The sequence below is a fragment of the Solanum stenotomum genome, chromosome 3, assembly GCF_019186545.1.
Source record: "Solanum stenotomum isolate F172 chromosome 3, ASM1918654v1, whole genome shotgun sequence".
Lineage (NCBI taxonomy): Eukaryota > Viridiplantae > Streptophyta > Magnoliopsida > Solanales > Solanaceae > Solanum > Solanum stenotomum.
In genome coordinates this window covers 22,845,274-22,864,101 of record NC_064284.1, presented here as the reverse complement: position 1 = coordinate 22,864,101, position 18,828 = coordinate 22,845,274, and the positions used below count along the sequence as shown (strand labels likewise).

Here is an 18,828-nt window from a genome sequence, read left to right as displayed (position 1 = left end):
GATTTTTGATTGATTTGACTTTTTTTCTGTTCATTAAAATTTTAAATAAAATTTCAAAGTAATATTTAATTTAAAGCTAATAAGCAAATCCTATTTATTTTTACTATAAAGCTACTATTGATTCTACTCTATATTTTTTTCATGTCTAGTTGTTACTGTTATCCTCACCAGAGGTTGGTAAAAGTGATTTCACTCTAAGCTGAATTTTCTCTTTTTCTTTTCTTTCTCTATGTGTTCACTTCCGATTAAATTAAGCATAAACATTGAAACTAAATATTATGTAGTTTTTTTTTTTTAAATTACATTTTAAAAAATAATTAATAATATTACGTAGTTTGATTTACAAAAATATAGTGAACTTATTCGTCAATTTTTCTTTTACCTATGCGATTTATGGGCACCTTTTATGAAATTTCTGGGTCCATCACTGAGAGTCTGTATATTCTAGATACATGCAAATCACTAATGAATATAGTGTATCTGGAACAATTTACACCTTACCTGTATTTGGAAAGAAAAAGGTATGGAAGTCAATTTTCTAAATTGATGTGAACTACGTAATTAGGACCTAAACTAGTGGATTTTGTGTTGTTTGTTCATAAAATTATTATTTATCTTTATTATGGCTATATATAATATATCAAATAAAAAGATATATTTTCGAAAATATTACTCATGGATCAATTTAGGTCATATATCAACCCAAATTTTGGGATCAAATGGATTGGATTAGGCTAATAAATGAGCGGGTAATTAATCAGTCCTAACTTGAGAATCTCTGCTCTCCTTTAGCATCAATGTGAGTTTCGTTACTCTCCTTCATTGCTTGTTATGTGGTATCCTTTGCTGTTACTCTTTTTTTTTGTTTGATTCGTACATTCATAATGCCTTGATTTGTTAGATGTTAATAATCATGTAAAGTAGTATTTGTTTTTACAGTAGAATTGTTTTTTTCTAGTAAGGGTTTTAAGTTGTGCATACTTTATAAATTGTAGATGTCTGTGTTAGCGGAAACGAGTCCCTCAGAGATGTTAGGGAAGAAGAAACTTCATCAGATGGTTGATACTAAATCTCCCTCCACATTTAAGCGCCTAAAAGTTGATGCTACCCGCAATTTTCCTGAAAATTGTGGTCCATTTGTTCATGAAAACTACGGAACCAGAGAGATCTACCCGGAATTTCCATCAGCTACCAAGCTTGTAAAAGTCAATGCTACAAGGAATTTTCCTGAGAATTGTGGCCCATGTGTTCTTCAAAAGAAGAATAGACGCGACACTCAATGCTCCGCTAATGCTGAGATCGAAAGTTGTTCTGAAGTTGAAATGAATGTGGTTGAGTTAGGTGACCCTTTAAGTGTTTTTGTGCCAAAAGATATGCAATTTGATTTGGCTGCAGCTGGTGCGTGTGAAAAAGAGGGCGGTGATTCGAGTCATTTGAATACCTCATGTCAACCTACTACTAATGGAAATCATGTTTTGCAGACGAAAGAAGAAAATCTTATGTATGATGACTCAACTCAATTGAATGAAGTCTTGGTAAATCAGGTTCTCCAAAAGCCGTCAACTGATACAGGTAATACATGTGATTGGTTTATAAAAGGCGATCCTATTGAAAATGGACCAGAATTGCCTGCTATTGTGTCACAAGAAAATCTAATCAACGGTCGAAATGATGAACCTAGTAAGGAAACAAACAAGAGAGTTCAGTACAAAGAAGTTGCTGACGATGAATCCAGGAGTCAGGTAGATAGTTCATCCTGCTCCGAGTCGAACTCACTAAAATCAGGTCACAAGACCCCAAGTGCCGGTAAGAAAGGGGGAAAGGGTGAGATCGTGCAGGAAGAAGCAGTGAAGTGTCCCGAACCCCTACACACGTGCAAGGTTATTTTTGAAGATGAATCTGCGGTCATGAAGAAGCAAATAAATCTAGGAGTTTCTCAAGAAGATTTAAGGAATTCTGATGTACTGTGTGGTGCTTCTGGTCATGTATTGTTAACTGAATATGAACATATTCAGAAAGTGAAAGAAGTCAAAGAGACTCTGAAACTGTTTGATGACGTATATACTAAACTTTTGCAAGAAGATAAAGCAGAGAAACATGAAGGACGGTCCAAAAGAAGAATCCATATAGAGGCAGCAATGAATTTGAAAAAACAGAAAAAGTGGGTAAATTGTGAGTGGACTTTTGGACATGTTCCTGGAGTTCAAATTGGGGATCAATTCAGGTTCAGGGCAGAACTTGTTGCGATCGGACTACATCACCAATTTATTAAGGGTATCAATTATGTGACTATAGGCAGAAAAGATGTTGCATCTAGCATTGTTGATTCTCGTCGGTACGACAACGAGGCCATATCTTCTGAAACATTCATTTATGTAGGTCAAGGCGGAAATCCAAAGGTATCTCTTAATGGAAGAGTGGAAGATCAAAAGCTTGAAGGGAGTAATCTTGCCTTGAAGAACTCCATGGACTTGGGATATCCGGTGAGGGTTATTTGTAGTCGACAAAGACTGAATGGTGAAAAGAGTGATATAAGATACATTTACGACGGGCTCTACACCGTGACCAAGTGTTGGGAAGAAAGAGCTCCAACTGAAAAATACATTTTCAAGTTTGAACTGAAAAGAAATCTTGACCAACCAAAACTTACTCGTGAACTAGTGTCACGGCCAGCAAAGTTAGTCAAGGTAACTCATTCTTGTGTTAATAAGGCAACAAAATCCGTTATGCAGTCGGAGTTTGTTGTGGACTATGATGTTTCGCAAGGAAAAGAGAAGATACCGATCCGTGTTGTCAATGCAATAGATGATGAGAGACTCCCACCATTTACTTACATTACCAACATGCAATATCCAGATTGGTATTATATCTCCAGGCCTCAAGGTTGCAATTGCACAAGTGGATGCTCGGATTCCGAGCAATGCTCTTGTGCTTCTAGGAATGGAGGTGAGATTCCATTCAACACAAGAGGCTCTATTGTTAGAGCACAACCTCTTGTTTATGAGTGTGGTCCATCTTGCAAATGTCCCCCTTCTTGCAAAAATAGAGTTAGCCAACATGGACCTCGATACCATTTGGAAGTTTTCAAGACCGAATCGAGAGGATGGGGTTTGAGGTCACGAGATCATGTATCATCCGGAAGTTTTATATGTGAATATGTTGGGGAATTGCTTGATGAAAAGGAAGCTGAAAATAGAATAGATCATGATGAGTACTTGTTTGATATTGGCAACTATGATGAAGAAATCCCCAAAAGGAATGTTGTGCGTAATAATAACCTTAAAGTTGAGTCAAATTCTTTGATGAGGAAGGATGAAGATGGTTTTACCCTTGATGCGTTAAGATATGGGAATGTTGGAAGATTTATCAACCATAGTTGCTCACCAAACCTTTATGCTCAGAATGTCATGTATTACCATGGTGATAAGAGAGTACCGCACATTATGTTTTTCGCTTCTGAGAGTATTGCTCCATTAGAGGAGCTTACTTATCACTACAACTACCATATTGACCATGTTTATGATAAAAATGGTGATGTGAAGAGAAAGAATTGTAGATGTGGCTCCCGTAAGTGCGAAGGGAGAATGTACTGAAGAACTACTCATGTAAGACTATTCTTCTTGACATGATATTCGAAGTATGATTTTTATTATCCTTGTGCACTTATCATTTCAACAATTTGATCCCTTGTTTTTCCATTTATGTTTAATTGTGCAAACTTTGATCTCTTGTAACATTCATTATACTTAATTTCCTACTTTTTATGACATTTGTTTGGTCTTAGATCAAATGGTTGTATAACCAAATGAGGGAGTTAATACTTATTCGGCCTCTTAGTTTTAGACCAAAATCCTTAGAAGAGACATTTGTCTAAACTGCAAATGTCTATTTTTCTATCAAGTAGGTGAACTTTGTATACAATTGCAATTGATAAGTAAAATTCTTCATTGAATCATGATATGATTGTTCAGTTAATGTTTTTTTCTGATTCTCTTCAGTCTTTGTCATGTATGATTATGGTTGTCTGAATCTATTGAGTGATTTGTTTAATCTTGTTTCTACAGCCTGAAATTTTGAACTACTTATCAGCAGATGATTTTTTTCGTGGACTAGTAGCAACGAATACCAGCTTGTCACATGGTTGTATTAAGGAACTGAATTTTTCTAGTTCAGCTTTCATGGAGTTCAGCTTTAGCTCTTGTTGGTAATTGAACTCAATTGTTTTCTAACTAGATTTTCGGCTTATTCTATTTTGAAAAGTTTGGACAGCTATTACTTTCAGTTCCTTATTTCGTGTATCAAGCTCTTGAACAGAAGAGAAAATAACAGTTCTTTTGCAAGCATTTAGTTTGCAGCTATTGTTTTCTAGACCTTTTTTTTTCTAGCATCTCTGTATAAATTTAGTGTAGTTTACAATTTATTCGTTAGGTGTTGTTTGGTATGCTATTATAGTCTTGAGATTAAATTGTTTGACAAATTTATTCATCTCTGGGGTTGGGATAAAATAATCCCAAGTTTGATGGGATAAGGTGGGATATCTAGGATTAAGTTTGAGATTATATTTATACTGTGTTTCATTGACGGATAAATTTACCTAGTATAATCTAATCCTATACTTAATTCTGGGATATCCCATCAAGTTTCATAAAGTGGAGTATCTTTCTTAAAGGAACAAATTTATTAGCGAAAGTTTCTCCTCTCCCCTCCCCTCCTCACCTCTCCTCTAAGTGATTACACACACCACACGTCTTATAAACAGAGTCAAGCACGTAATGCACATTTACTTGTTTCTCGTTCTGGCATTCTTCACTCTATTCCTAGTTCTCGGGTCCCATGGAACCTCTATTAATAGTCATGTTAGCTTTCTTTCATCTTGCATTTACATAGAAAGATCATGGTGTTCTTCCAACATATATAATGAAGGAGTTCAACTAATAAGTATGCAGGATTGAAGCAACTGAATTCAATCTCTAAACTCCATAACATAAGATAACGAGATAAAGTCGAGTTTTCAGTGATAGTAATTGTGAATGAGCAAACTTCTATTAACTGCCTAAGCAAAAAAGATTTGTGGTAATATTGACTGGTTGAGCAAAAAGATTGTATAACTTACATCAGAAAAGTGGCTACATATGTTGACAAAACAGTAAAAGATGGTTTCAGGATCCATAAAGTTTTCCAGACAGAACAAATCAACAAAACTATAACTATAATGTTTACACTTTAATTTTAAGTCTGCTTTGACATACAAGTTCATTAGCATTCTTTCGGTATAAATCTAACTCAATTGTTACACTAACTGTCATAAGTGGCACCCATACTAAACAATCTGGTAGAAGAACCAAGTCTAACGCGAAACCAACCCAATATTATTTAAAAGAAAACAATTCATCATAGATAAGGTTAAACAGTTTAGTTGGCTAGAGAATTGACTCCCCATAAACTCAACCCAATAGCCAAAACATCTAAATGCAGAAATAAACCCCTAAGATCTGAGAGTCACCATATCAAAACTCTAAAACAGTCAAATTAGGGATGCAACACCGAAAGCTAAACATAAACTAAAGTTTGTAGTATGTGTCCGAACAAATAGACAAGAAAGTGTAGAAGAATTCATGGAAGTCTGAACGACAAAGCTCACCCTTGGACTCGAAATCAGATGTCTCTCAACTGAGGTCTTGGATAAGCCGCTGGAAGATTCGTTACACCAACAAAACAGAAACAAGTGCAGTAGCAGTACACAAATCACTGTGTACGGGTAGGATCACGCAGCCAATCCAATATATGAATGAAAAAAGTTCACCACCAAATAGTAACACAGAACAATGCAGAATATAGTAACAATTATCAACCACACATAGACTCCAGCCACATGCCATGAAGCAACAATACATGAATCAACCAATGCATAAAACATGTCTCGATCACATGATCAAAATGCAAATGTTCGGCGCTCTCATGAAATCTCAAACACATACATGGTCCTCTCACTGAACTCAAACCAAACTGTCAGTATCATACCAGGTGTGGTATCCAAGCTAACCGTATATAATCATATCAAGCATGTTATCCGATCCAACTGTAACACCCCAGAAAATTTTTGAACTAAGACTCGAACCGTTCTTTGTAGTGAGTGAGATTTTACCAAGAAATTAAAAATTTCTTAAGTGCTAAGGTCACTAGATATAGCACCTTGAGTTCCAAGAAGAACTAAAGAGAGTTCATTCAAGTCATTCCTAAGTTTTTCTTAAGTTTTGGGTCAACTTCAAACGACAATAACTCCTAGTACAAGATGAGTTAGGTGAGCTTCAAGATAGAAAAATAAAGCCCTTCGAGTCCTCTTTCCAACGCCACCGAGTTTGCTCAATTCCAAGCTCTGAGTAAAAAGTTATGACTGATTTACTAACGATGCGCAAACCTGGCAGCAGCTCCGCGATGCGGAGCCAATACGGTCTGTTCTAAGTGGCTAAATTGTTGTTCACAGCACCAGCTAATTCCAATCAAGGCTGCATGAGGTTCACTAAAATTGTTAGTGCAGAAGTGGGTTGGATAAGCAAATGCCATGATCATCTCCCCAATTCTGTTCCTCGCAATTCCCCCAGCTCCAGCTTTGTTTTGGTTGATCATATAACTTCCATCTGTATTAATCTTCCAGGTATCAAGGTTAGGTCTAGTCCAGTAAACCATTAAGCTACATATAGTAGTTTTTTTATTTTGTACTACTTGACATAGTTTTCCCAGTCTCATCTCCATTCCATTTTGTTGAATTTCTTTCCCATTGAAATTTTAGCTTGGTAGTTGATTCTGTGACAGATGCTGTCAATGGAAATGACCTTCTGTTCATGATTCCTAGTACATCTTGCCTTCCAGCATACGATGTTGGGAGTAATTTGAAGAAGGAAGTGGTGTGCTTTGGATGCTAGCATATGTTAATTTATAACTGTAGTTTCCTTTGTAACTTAGCAAATAAGTCAAGAATGACTAATTAGTGACTTTATGTTGTATTTGACAGATATTGGAATTCCTAATGAGATTAACAAGATATTGAGGATCTATACATGAAAGAGTATGCATCAATTTATCGAGTCATTGACAAAGATGAAGCTTCCATTGGACATTGAAAATGGGACAACAAGTTTGATAATTCGAGGTTAGCTGATACACCGTCTGATAATTGTTAATTTGTTACTGAAACAACCGAGATCTTATTGGTTTGCTAACAGATTAGTACATTTGAAAACTAATATTCTATAGGTCAAACTGTTAAGCAAAATTATCCGCCCGACAAGCAGCCCTAGAGCTGCCCTGCCAAAAAGTGTCAATTTTGGTGCCAGTTTCGGACAGTGAAGTAGAGTGGGATGAAGGCGGCATGTGGTGAATGCGCTCAGAAGTAATTTTCACAGCTCAGATTTCAGTACATGAGTGACAAAATTTAGTCACTAATTAACTAGTCTTTTACAATTTATGTTGGCCCTTGTACAATTAAAAGTCTTGAAAATCATTCAAATATCTACAATATTTTATGTAAGTTTGATGTGAGAACTTTCTCTTGAAATGATACTAACAAAGATGAAATAATCTAAAACTGCAGTAATATACTACAAACAGCATAAGCAAGTCCTTAAATACATTGATAAAAACTAAATAATGTGCCAGATATGCTAGCAGCATGTAATGTCATATACAAAAATTCTTACTCAAGTACAGATATATATTCTGTCAGAAACATATTTACTTGGTCTCAACTCATAAATATCTACACTTTATCATATTCATGAACTCCTATTCAAATACATATGTATATATATATTATGAGATGCATATATACTTATCAGATATATTGATAAAACTAGATACATATAATCTTAACTCGGTAATGTATATACACATCAACAATGTGTCAGATACATGCGTAAATCTCCACTTGTTTCCACAAACAATTGTTTTTTTGACAAAAAAACTTTCATAACTTTTTACCTTTATGCAAACTTTAGAATAGGCATAATACATAAATATGATGGGATAAGACACAAGTATCTCCTTAGACTACGACCGAAATTCCAGAGACACATCTTAACAAAATTAAGGTCCTATTACCCTTGAACTTATTTTTTTGTATTTGTGTATACCTTTTAGCTTACGTGGCATACTCCGTGACTCTACGAAATTGAGGCGCATGGGAGATATTTGGATGTCACATAAGCCAAAAAGGTGTACAAAATTACAAAAAAAATGGATTCAGGGGGTAATAGGACCTTAGTTTAGTTAAGGTGTGTCTCTGGGATTTCGGTCATAGTCTAGGAATACTTGTACCTTTTTCCTAAATATGATTTTTAACTTGGTTTCAACTGGTATCCATGTCCTTCAACTTTGGAAATGCACAAGTAGATACTTAACCTTGTACAAATTGAACAATTAGACACATATCCTACATGACATAATACACATAGGACGTCACATAGGACAAAAATTGTCATGTAGGATGTCACATGGGTCAAATATATCTATTTATTTAATTTTATACAAATTTAAGTGTTTATTAGTGCACACTCAAAGTTAGAGGGCGTAAATGTCAACTGAAGTCAAGTGAAAAGACATATTTATATATTATGCCTTTAGAATATCCTCCACCTCGTCGTTAGTGACATTAAAAATCACAACCCATCCACCATAGAAAATAGTCAGCACTGCAATCTTCATGTCATTTTTTGAGCAACAATAAGCCTCGACATAAGACTAAAAACGATCAACAAAGGGTAATTCTCCCAAGGCGTTCAAGGATCTAAAAGGCTCGTGCCTTTTGATGCTGCTACGGCATTCACTAATCCAATAGAATCAATCTTCAAAACTATACTATCAATATGCATATATATGCGCATATAAACGAATTTATGTAACAAATTAGTGAAAGGAGAGAACAAAAGTAGTACTGGAAGTTTTCTTCATGTTGAAAGTGCAGTAATGAGGTGGGTTTATCAGACGTCTGAGGGAGAAGTACGAGAGAATGATGAATAAAATGTAGGAGGGGAAATTTAGGAGAGAGAGTGAGTGCATAAATTATGAAAAATATTAAGTGGGTGGTTCTATTTTTAGATTATTTTTGAAGAATGATGTATCTCAATATATCTAACATAAAAAATTATACAAATTCTTAATTAATAAAAATATATGTAATTATTTGAAAGTATAAAATAGACTTGATATATATGGTATGAATGTATATCTAATATGGTAGTTTTTCCATTGGCAATGGTAACTTTGTGTATCACTTAGAAGAAACCCAATTTGAAAAGGAATCAAATGCATACCTTATATTTACGTTCAGTTTAATTAGTATAAAGAGGAACTTTGGTATATTGGCATACCCTTGACCCTTGTTTCATACTATATTTTTGTGGTTCATGGCAACCTTTTGTGTTATGGGGTTTTTTGGCTTGAAAGCGTTTGGATCTTATGAAGCCAACATTTGAAATCACACTTCAAGTAAGTTGTTTCTTTTCTTTGGTGTTTTGAAATTCTTTAGTTTAATCTCCCTGGTGCAAGTTTTTTTTTTTCTTTATGGTGTTGATTGATTTTGTATCTAAAATTTTATGATGGGTTTAACTTTTATATATTTATATAAGTCTCGAGTTTCATGATTTAGTGTTGCGTCTGAAACGTTCTTTCCCATTCGGAGTCCGAGTTTGGATCCTTGGGGAGCACCATGATGGTTTCCCTTGCATCTTCTTGTCTTTTCCCCTTTTCCGCGATTGTGTGGGCCTCACCTAAGGGTGTCTAATGTGTGGGATGATCTGGGATCGGTTGTTTCGGTCAGGATTAGACTGGACCATGTAGAGGGGAAGGGTTGGGTTAGGTTATACAATAAATCAGGCCCACACAAATACTTTTGGGGTGTCGGTCAATCGAGATCAGTAAACTTGGTAAAGTCCTATCAGATACAGAATTCGGCTCGGTTCACCAATAACCTTAAGTTAGTAACTTTTTATGGGTAACTCATAGAAATTTCACTAGTTTAGGAGCTAATTACTTAGATACACGCTAGCTTTGCAGTATTATGAATCTTAGCAGAATTAGGTGCATCCAGATACATGTATCTTGGGATACATGGGGTTAAAATTAGGTTGTTCTAGATACACTATATCCAAGTGGGTATATATATATATATATATATGGGATACATAGACAAATCTTGTTTGCCTCTCTCGCCTCCCTCCCAATTCGCTCGCTGCTCTCGCCACTCTCTTATATATATGGTATCTTAGATACATGTGAATTACACCAGATATATGCATGTATCTAGTGTGTATCTAGTGTGATTCGCATGTATCCGGGATACATAGACAAATCTTGCTCCCTCCCTCCTGTTCTCGATCGCCTCTCTCCTTATTTTAGTATATAGTAGCAAAAAACATGTATCTAGGAGTATCTTACTTTAAATATGGTATATAAAATTATTAATTTAGCGATATGAAATATAATTAATTTCAAACTATAGGGAGAATTAGTAAATATGGTAGGAATATTTATGCAATTAAGTAGTTTCTCCCTTTTTTTTATATAAATATTGAAATACTTTTAAAAACTAAGTATTTTTTACTTAAATTTTAAAAGAATATTATTTTAATATAAACCCGCCCGGTCCGGCATAACTCGACCCATAACCCAACCCCTTACAGACCTAAATAAATCATAATTAACCTAGCTCGACTAGAACCGGTCTCCCCAACTCGTACCACAGACTAGCTAGATTGATTTATTTTTAGTTGAACCGGTTCGGTAGAACCCGTCCCCTCACAAGTCTAAATAAATCTGAATTAACCCAATTTGATTGGACCCGATCTCCTCAGCCCATACCCCAGACCATCCAGATTGACTTTTTCTTGAAGTGAACTGATCTAGCCCGGTTTGATAGAGCTCGACCTCCCCCAAATCTGTTGGAACTAGTCTCCCCAACCTGTACTCCGGACCAGTCGAATTAAATTTCCCCTTAATTGAACTTGTCAGACCCAATCTAATAGAACCCGACCCCTCACAAGCCTAAATAATTATTAGGGCTTAGTTGTGGGTCAAAATTCAACTTGCTCAATTCTTATTACGCTTTAATTATTTTATTTATTCTTTTATAATTTTAAGTTACCTAATCAAATTATTATTTTTCTATATCAAATAAAAAAATGTCTTTTCAAAAATATTTTGATAACATTTCTCATGAATCAAGTTAAATTACATATGCACAAGATGAAATTCAGCTTCTGGTTAAGTGGAAACAATCTCACCACTGCACCACAGCTCAGGTTGGTGACTAGTCATTAATCAGCCCCAACTTGAGTAATTTTGCCCTCCAACACTATTTTCCGTAGAAAAAGTTTAATTAAACTTCGAGTAATTAATCTTTTAATGCCTTCTACTTCGCCTAGTTTAAAGCGTTATAACGACCCACTAGTTTAATGCGTTCCACTTCGCCTATTTCTATGGCACTATCTCCCTCCCAAATTCAAGTTAAAAAACTGACATTTTCGTAGGCTTTCAGAGTTCTGCTCTCCTTTAACGCTAATGTGAACGTGAATGTGAGTTTCGTTACTCTTCTTCGTTGCTTGTTAGGTCCTATTCTTTTTGCTTCTCGATTTTTGTTTCTTCTTGCTTTGCTATAACGTTTTTAATTTTGGGTTCGATTCAATAATGTCTTATCTTGTTAGGTGTTAATAATCATGTTAATGTGTTTGTGTTATCGTAAAATTGTTTGATATTATACTGTAACCAGTAAAACTGGGGTTTTTTCTAGTAAGGGTTTTAAGTTGTGTGTACTTTATACATTGTAGATGTCTGTGTTAGCGGAAATGAGTCCCTCAGAGATGTTAGAGAAGAAGAAACTTCTTCAGATGGTTGATACTAAATCTCCCTCCACATTTAAGCGCGTAAAAGTCGATGCTACCCGCAATTTCCCTGAAAATTGTGGTTCATTTGTTTGTCAAAACAATGGAAGCAAAGAGATCTACCCGGAATTTCCATCCAATACCAAGCGTGTAAAAGTCGATTCTACGAGGAGTTTTCCGGAGAATTGTGGCCCCTGTGTTCCTAAAAAGAAGAATGGAAGTGATACTCAATGCTCTGTTGATTCTGAGATCAAAAGTTGTTCTGAAGTTGATATGGATGTGGTTGAGTCAGCTGAGCCTTTAAGTGTTTTTGTGCCAGTACAGGCTGGTGATTCAAGTCATCAGAATACCTCATGTCAACCTATTAATGGAAATCAGCCTTTGAAGATGAAAGAAGAAAATCTTATGTATGATGAATCTACTCAACATCATGAAGTCCAAAAGCCGTCAACCGATACAAGAAATACATGTGATTGGTTTATAAAAGACGAGCCTATTGAAAATGAACCAGAATTGCCTGCAATTGTTTCACAAGAAAATCTAATTCAAGGTCGAAATGAACCTAGTAAGGAAACAAGCAAGAGAGTTCATTTCGAAGAAGTTCCTGACAATGAATCCAGGAGTCGGGTAGACTATGTTGAAATTTGCATTTTATCCTGCTCCGAGTCGAACTCACTAAAATCAGGTCTCAAGACCCCAAGTGCCGGTAAGAAAGGGGGCAAGGGTGAGATCGTGCAGGAAGAAGCAGTTAGGTGTCCAGAACCCCTACACAAGTGCAAGGTTATTTATGAAGATGAATCTATGGTCATGAAGAAGCAAATAGATCTCGGAGTATCTCAAGAAGATTTAAGAAATTCTGTTGTCATGTGTGATGTTTCGGGTAATGGATTGTTGACTGAACATGAACATATTCAGAAAGTGAAAGAAGTTAGAGAGACTCTGAAACTTTTTGATGACGAATATACTAAACTTTTGCTAGAAGATAGAGCAGAAAAACATGAAGGACGGTCCAAAAGAAGTATCCATATAGAGGCAGCAATGGCTTTGAAAAAACAGAAAAAGTGGGTAAATTGTGAGTGGACTTTTGGACATGTTCCTGGAGTGCAAATTGGGGATCAATTCAGGTTCAGGGCGGAACTTGTTATGATCGGACTACATCACCAATTTATTAAGGGTATCAATTATGTGGCTATTGACAGAAAAGATGTTGCATCTAGCATTGTTGATTCTGGTCGGTATGACAACGAGGCCATATCTTCTGAAACATTTATTTATGTTGGTCAAGGCGGGAATCCAAAAGTATCTGTTAATGCGAGAGTGGAAGATCAAAAGCTTGAAGGGGGTAATCTTGCCTTGAAGAACTCCATGGACTTGGGATATCCGGTGAGGGTTATTTGTGGTCGACAAAGAGTGAATGGTGAAAAGAGTGATATAAGATACATTTACGATGGGCTCTACACCGTGACTAAGTGTTGGGAAGAAAGAGCCCCAACTGGAAAATACATTTTCAAGTTTGAATTGAAAAGAAATCTTGGCCAACCAAAACTTGCTCGTGAACTAATGTCACGGCCAGCAAAGTTAGTCAAGGTAAATCAATTTCGTGTCAACAAGGCAAAAAAATCGATTTTGCAGTCAGAGTTTGTTGTGGACTATGATGTCTCCCAAGGAAAAGAGAAGATACCAATCCCTATTGTCAATGCAATAGATGATGAGAGACCCTCACCGTTCACTTACATTACCAACATGCAATATCCAGATTGGTATTATATCTCTAGGCCTCAAGGTTGCAATTGTACAAGTGGATGCTTGGATTCCGAGCAATGCTCTTGTGCTTCTAGGAATGGAGGTGAAATTCCATTCAACACAAGAGGCTCTATTGTTAGAGCACAACCTCTTGTTTATGAGTGTGGTCCATCTTGCAAATGTCCCCCTTCTTGCAAAAATAGAGTTAGCCAACATGGTCCTCGATACCATTTGGAGGTTTTCAAGACCGAATCGAGAGGATGGGGTTTGAGGTCACGAGATTATGTCACATGCGGTAGGTTTATATGTGAATATGTTGGGGAGTTGCTTGATGAAAAGGAAGCTGAAAATAGAATAGGCCATGATGAGTACTTGTTTGATATTGGCAATTATGATGAAGAAATCCCCAAAAGGAATGTTGCGCGTAATAATAACCTCAAAGTTGAGTCAAATTCTTTGATGAGGAAGGATGAAGATGGCTTTACCCTTGATGCGTTAAGATATGGGAATGTTGGAAGATTTATCAACCATAGTTGCTCACCAAACCTTTATGCTCAAAATGTCATGTATTACCATGGTGATAAGAGAGTACCTCACATAATGTTTTTCGCTTCTGAGAGTATTGCTCCATTAGAGGAGCTTACTTATCACTACAACTACCATGTTGACCATGTTTCTGATAAAAATGGCGATATGAAGAGAAAGAATTGTAGATGTGGCTCTCGGAAGTGCGAGGGGAGAATGTACTGAAGAACTACTCATGTAAGACTATTCCTCTTGATATGATATTTGAAGTATATGTTTTATAATCTTTGTGCACTTGTCATTTCAACATTTTGATTCCCTTGTTCCATTTACGTTTAATTGTGCAAACTTTGATCTCTTGTAACATTCATTATGCTTAATTTCCTACTTTTTATGACATTTGTTGGTCCTGGATGTAGAATAACTTAAATGGTTGTATAACCACATGAGGGAGTTAAATACTTATTCGGCCTCTTAGTTTTAGACTTGCTGAAATAAGGCTTACTTATCACCCAGGCAGGACCAAAATCCTTAAAAGAAACATTTGTCTAAACTGCAAATGTATGTTTTCCTATCAAGTAGTGGACTTTGTACACGAATTCATAAGTATTCTTCAATGAATCACTATATGATTGTTCAGTTGCTGATTCTGTTCAGTTTCTTTCATGTATGCTTTTGGTTGTGCGACTCAATTGAGTGATTTGTTTAATCTTGTTTCTACAGCCTGAAATTTCGAACTACTTATCAGCGGATGAGTTTTTTTCGTGGACTTGTAGCAATGAATACCAGCTTGTCACATGGGTGTATCAAGGAACTGAAATTTTTCTAGTTCAGCTTTCATGGAGTTTAGCTTAGCTCTTGGTGTTGATAATTGAACTCAATTGTTTTGTAACTACATTTTCGGCTTACTGTATTTTGCAATGTTTGAACAGCTATTACTTTCAGTTCCTTATTTCCTGCATCAAGCACTTGAACAAAAGAGAAAATGACACTTCTTTTGCCAGCATTTGCTTTGCAGCTATTGTTTTCTAGACTTTTTTTTCTAGAATTTCTGTATAAATTGTGTAGCTTACAATTATTCATTAGGTATTGCTTGGTATGCTGACTAAATTATCTTGGGATTAAATCGCTGAGCTAATTTATCCCCTCTCTGAGGTGGGGATAAAATAATCCCAAGTTTGATGGAATAAGGTGGAATATTCAAGATTAAGGTTGAGATTAGATTTATACTGTGATTGATCAACGAATAAATTTACACAGTTGATCAAACACACTATAACCACTTATTAGCTAGTCTATTTACAATCTATGGTGGCCCTTATAAAATTAAAAAAGTCTTGAAATCATCCAAATATCTACAATATATCTTATGCAAGTTTAATATGAGAAATGACACTAACAAAGATGAAATAACCAGAAACTGCAATAATATACAGTTGGCTGTTTTTTTGTAAATTATATAACAGGTCGATGAAATAAATACACTAGTATAAAATCACAATTTTCAAGCCATAGCTTACAAGAACAAACATGTATTTCTCTTCTGCAAACAGAGCGGCCTTAACCATAGCATCGGATGGGATCGTTGCATCCTTTCTCAACAGACTGCCTGAAACCAAAGCGACCCCCCTTTGCAAGGTACTGTTGATGATACTCCTCAGCTCTGTAAAATTTCTTAGCAGGCAAGATCTCAGTAACAATATTCCTGTTCAATATCTTTTGCTGTCTGTCTCGCGCTTCTAGTGCTGCCTTCTCTTGCTCAGGTGTATAGAAGTAAATTCCAGACCTGTATTGGGTGCCAACGTCATTACCCTACAAACAGCACAAACAAGCTGTTAGATAAATTATACAAACACTGCTGTCTCTAAAGCTTGTATCCACAATTATTTAGTACATAATGACCATTAACGAAAAATTCACAGTAAGAGGTACCCAAGACCACTGGAGCTACTCCCAAAATAGGAATAAGAAAACTTGCAATTGGTGAGACGTGGAAGGTCCAAGAGTCCATTTTTCCAAGTTTCCAAAATCTACTTATTTTGGGAAGCACTTTTGTTAAAATAGCAACATGTGTTTGATAAATCCATTTGACAGTACTACAGAAGTCATTTGTATTTAGCCAACATTTCAAAATGTGCTTTTTAAGAGCTATATTACGAAAAGGGCATATAAGGTTTTCTAATGAAGTTTTCCAATTTTATATCATCAAAATGCAGATGAGAGAATCACACAACAATTTTATTTTTTAAATCAATACAAGTATAATTAAATCGAAGTAACAAAATGAAAAATTATATACAATTACTCTAGCCTTATATGACGACTTAAATATATCAAAGTACATCATTCGATGTGTATAAAGGAGGGATATTCAGTGTGTGTGTCAGGGTATGTGTGTGTCTATATATTGTATAATTTTGTTTTTAGTTAAGAGACACTATATGAGGTCAAATTAAGGATGAATAGTTAGTAAAAGTTTCTGGTAAGGTACTTTTTCCTTGAATAAAATAATTTTTCTACTTTCGCTTCCGATTCTAGGAGAAGCTACAATTTGTACTTCTTCCCTGTGGCAAAAACAGCTTCTTGCTACAGTTTAAAATCACTTACTAGAAGGTTGCCCCAATACCTGATAACTCTTTAAAAAGAATTATTTTTTTGGAGAAAATAAGCTCAGGATGTTGAAGCTCGACCAACAGGCTATAAATCATCTAGAAAAAGGAAGCTAGGAAGAAGTGTCTAAAATCTAAATTACTGTTGGCATTTATCTCGAAGCACATAAAGTAATGCTTCAGACAAAATTCCTATGCTAATCAATTAAGCCCGAAGCTAATGCAGAGCTGCCTATTTATTTAGCCATCTATGTACACAGGAGACAAAGTACACTTCCTATACTACTATATTTCATGGCATAAGTGGAAATAAATAGAAATAACTCCAAAAAGTTTATAACACTCTTCTTTTAGAAAACATCTAAAAACAAACCAATTCACTGTGGTTGCCCCTTAAAAAAGAACTGGATGCCAAATCCTCAAACTAGAATCACAAGGCAAAATCTTTAAGCAAAACATGACCTTTGAAAATCTTAAAAAGTATGGTCTTTGAAGATATTCAGCAGACATAATTTTTAAGAAAATGCAGCATTTTGATGATGTACCTAATGACATTTTACTGATATATATTAAAAAAAAAAAAGGAATGGTTGGGTAAGTGGACATTCCAATGAATACAAAACTATGCTAAACATGCTTCTAGTACTACTAACTTTGAAGCCAATTAAGACTTGACTTTGGTTATGAACACCCAAACTATGCATACTATTGAATGCCCCACAAAGACTCAAATTGGGTAACAAGCTTAGCAAAAGTGACCAAATATAGCTACCCAACCTACAGGGAATAAGCTCTTAACTACTTACAAATCAATCACATTGTCGTTTGGTTGGGAACTAGTTATCCTAGGATTAATTATCCTGAGATAATTATCCTGGGATAACTTATCCCATCACTGTGGTATAAATGGTGTGATAAGTTATCCCAAACATGTCAACCAAATAAGACACCAAACTTTTATCCCAGGCCTATTTTTTTTTAATCCCAGGACTATATATTTTTATCCCTCACACCAAAGATCATGGAAATTCAAGATTCAACCATCAATTTCTCTATCAAAATTCAACTCAAACCATTTGGGGTTAAGCAAAATGGCACAATTCCATCCAAAACAAAACAATTCAACCATTATTGACCACCACAAACAAAATAAACACAAAAAATTCAGAAACCCACCTGTCGATTGAGGGTGGTGGGGTCATGCCGATCCCAAAATACATCAAGCAAGGTATCAAAATTGCACTCCTTAGGATCATACTGAACTCTAACAACCTCTGAATGAAAGGTATTCCCAGAGCATATATCTTCATAAGTAGGATTATCCAAATACCCTTGTGAATATCCAACCTCTGTCTTGGTAACACCAGGCACTCTCTGAAACGCCAATTCGACACCCCAAAAGCATCCCGCTCCAAATTGGACAAACTGTTGGCCTGGGGCAGGGATGTCGGTGTCAGGTCCTTGTGGAATTGCAGAGGAAGAAGAGTCCATTGGCGTATCAGTACGAGCACCAAAACCCAATTTGTTGAGCCAACTCATCTTTGGTGGAGAGTAGAGAGATGGGGTTTTGGAAGTGCGTGGAAAGGGTGAAGAAAGTTTATGGGAGAAGGGAAGAAGATGAGAGGGTTTGGAGAAGGAAATGAGTGGAGATGTTGTGGTGGTGGTGGTTATGATGGAGGGGAGGCAAGTCTTGAGAAGCATTGTTGATCTATAATAACTTTTGTTTGGATAAGTATTGGGGGAAATGTCATGAGAATTTCCTTATAATAATGTTTTATTACTTTTTCTTTTACACCACTAGTATATTCCTATAAAAATTCAAAATCTATAACCCCTGTTCACAAAATTATTGAGACTTAATTTTGGTATTATTACAGATTGCCTAGAATCATTTGGTTTTTTGTTTGTTTTTTTTCTGTTGGAATTTAAACGAAAATTTCATAGATCTCAATTACTTTATTGATCATTAGACCACGTATTAGAGTGCATTCTTTTATATTTTCTAGTAGAATAGTTTGAGGATATTGAAAGGATAATAGTAAAGAAAAACAATATCACAATAATTTTGAACATAAACG

The 18,828-nt window shown here is 35.6% G+C and overlaps 3 protein-coding genes across 3 annotated transcripts; 2 read left to right on the top strand and 1 right to left on the bottom strand.

Annotated features, from left to right (window-relative positions):
- The first annotated feature begins 995 nt into the window (after positions 1–995).
- Positions 996–3,593, top strand: LOC125860325 (histone-lysine N-methyltransferase, H3 lysine-9 specific SUVH6-like). Its single transcript, XM_049540255.1, has one exon. It carries the CDS (start codon positions 996–998, stop codon positions 3,591–3,593), a length of 2,598 nt encoding a protein of 865 aa, XP_049396212.1.
- An 8,226-nt stretch (positions 3,594–11,819) lies between these two features.
- LOC125860326 (histone-lysine N-methyltransferase, H3 lysine-9 specific SUVH6-like) lies at positions 11,820–15,094 on the top strand. The gene is made up of 2 exons (XM_049540256.1): positions 11,820–14,378; positions 14,865–15,094. Exon 1 carries the CDS (start codon positions 11,820–11,822, stop codon positions 14,364–14,366), a length of 2,547 nt encoding a protein of 848 aa, XP_049396213.1. The 3' UTR covers positions 14,367–14,378; positions 14,865–15,094.
- A 382-nt stretch (positions 15,095–15,476) lies between these two features.
- Positions 15,477–18,485, bottom strand: LOC125860335 (peptide methionine sulfoxide reductase A1-like). Its single transcript, XM_049540275.1, has 2 exons — positions 17,927–18,485; positions 15,477–15,953 (listed from the first exon to the last, which is right to left on the bottom strand). The coding sequence occupies exons 1-2, from the start codon at positions 18,449–18,451 to the stop codon at positions 15,702–15,704; spliced, it is 777 nt and encodes a 258-aa protein (XP_049396232.1). The 5' UTR covers positions 18,452–18,485; the 3' UTR covers positions 15,477–15,701.
- Positions 18,486–18,828: the final 343 nt, after the last annotated feature.

Excerpts from the sequence above, each read along its gene's own strand:
- LOC125860325 (XM_049540255.1), top strand. The coding sequence starts at position 996 with ATGTCTGTGTTAGCGGAAACGAGTCCCTCAGAGATGTTAGGGAAGAAG.
- LOC125860326 (XM_049540256.1), top strand. The coding sequence starts at position 11,820 with ATGTCTGTGTTAGCGGAAATGAGTCCCTCAGAGATGTTAGAGAAGAAG.
- LOC125860335 (XM_049540275.1), bottom strand. The coding sequence starts at position 18,451 with ATGCTTCTCAAGACTTGCCTCCCCTCCATCATAACCACCACCACCACA. Across the intron at positions 15,954-17,926 it reads CCACCACCCTCAATCGACAG|GGTAATGACGTTGGCACCCA; the intron begins GTGGGTTTCTGA and ends TGCTGTTTGTAG.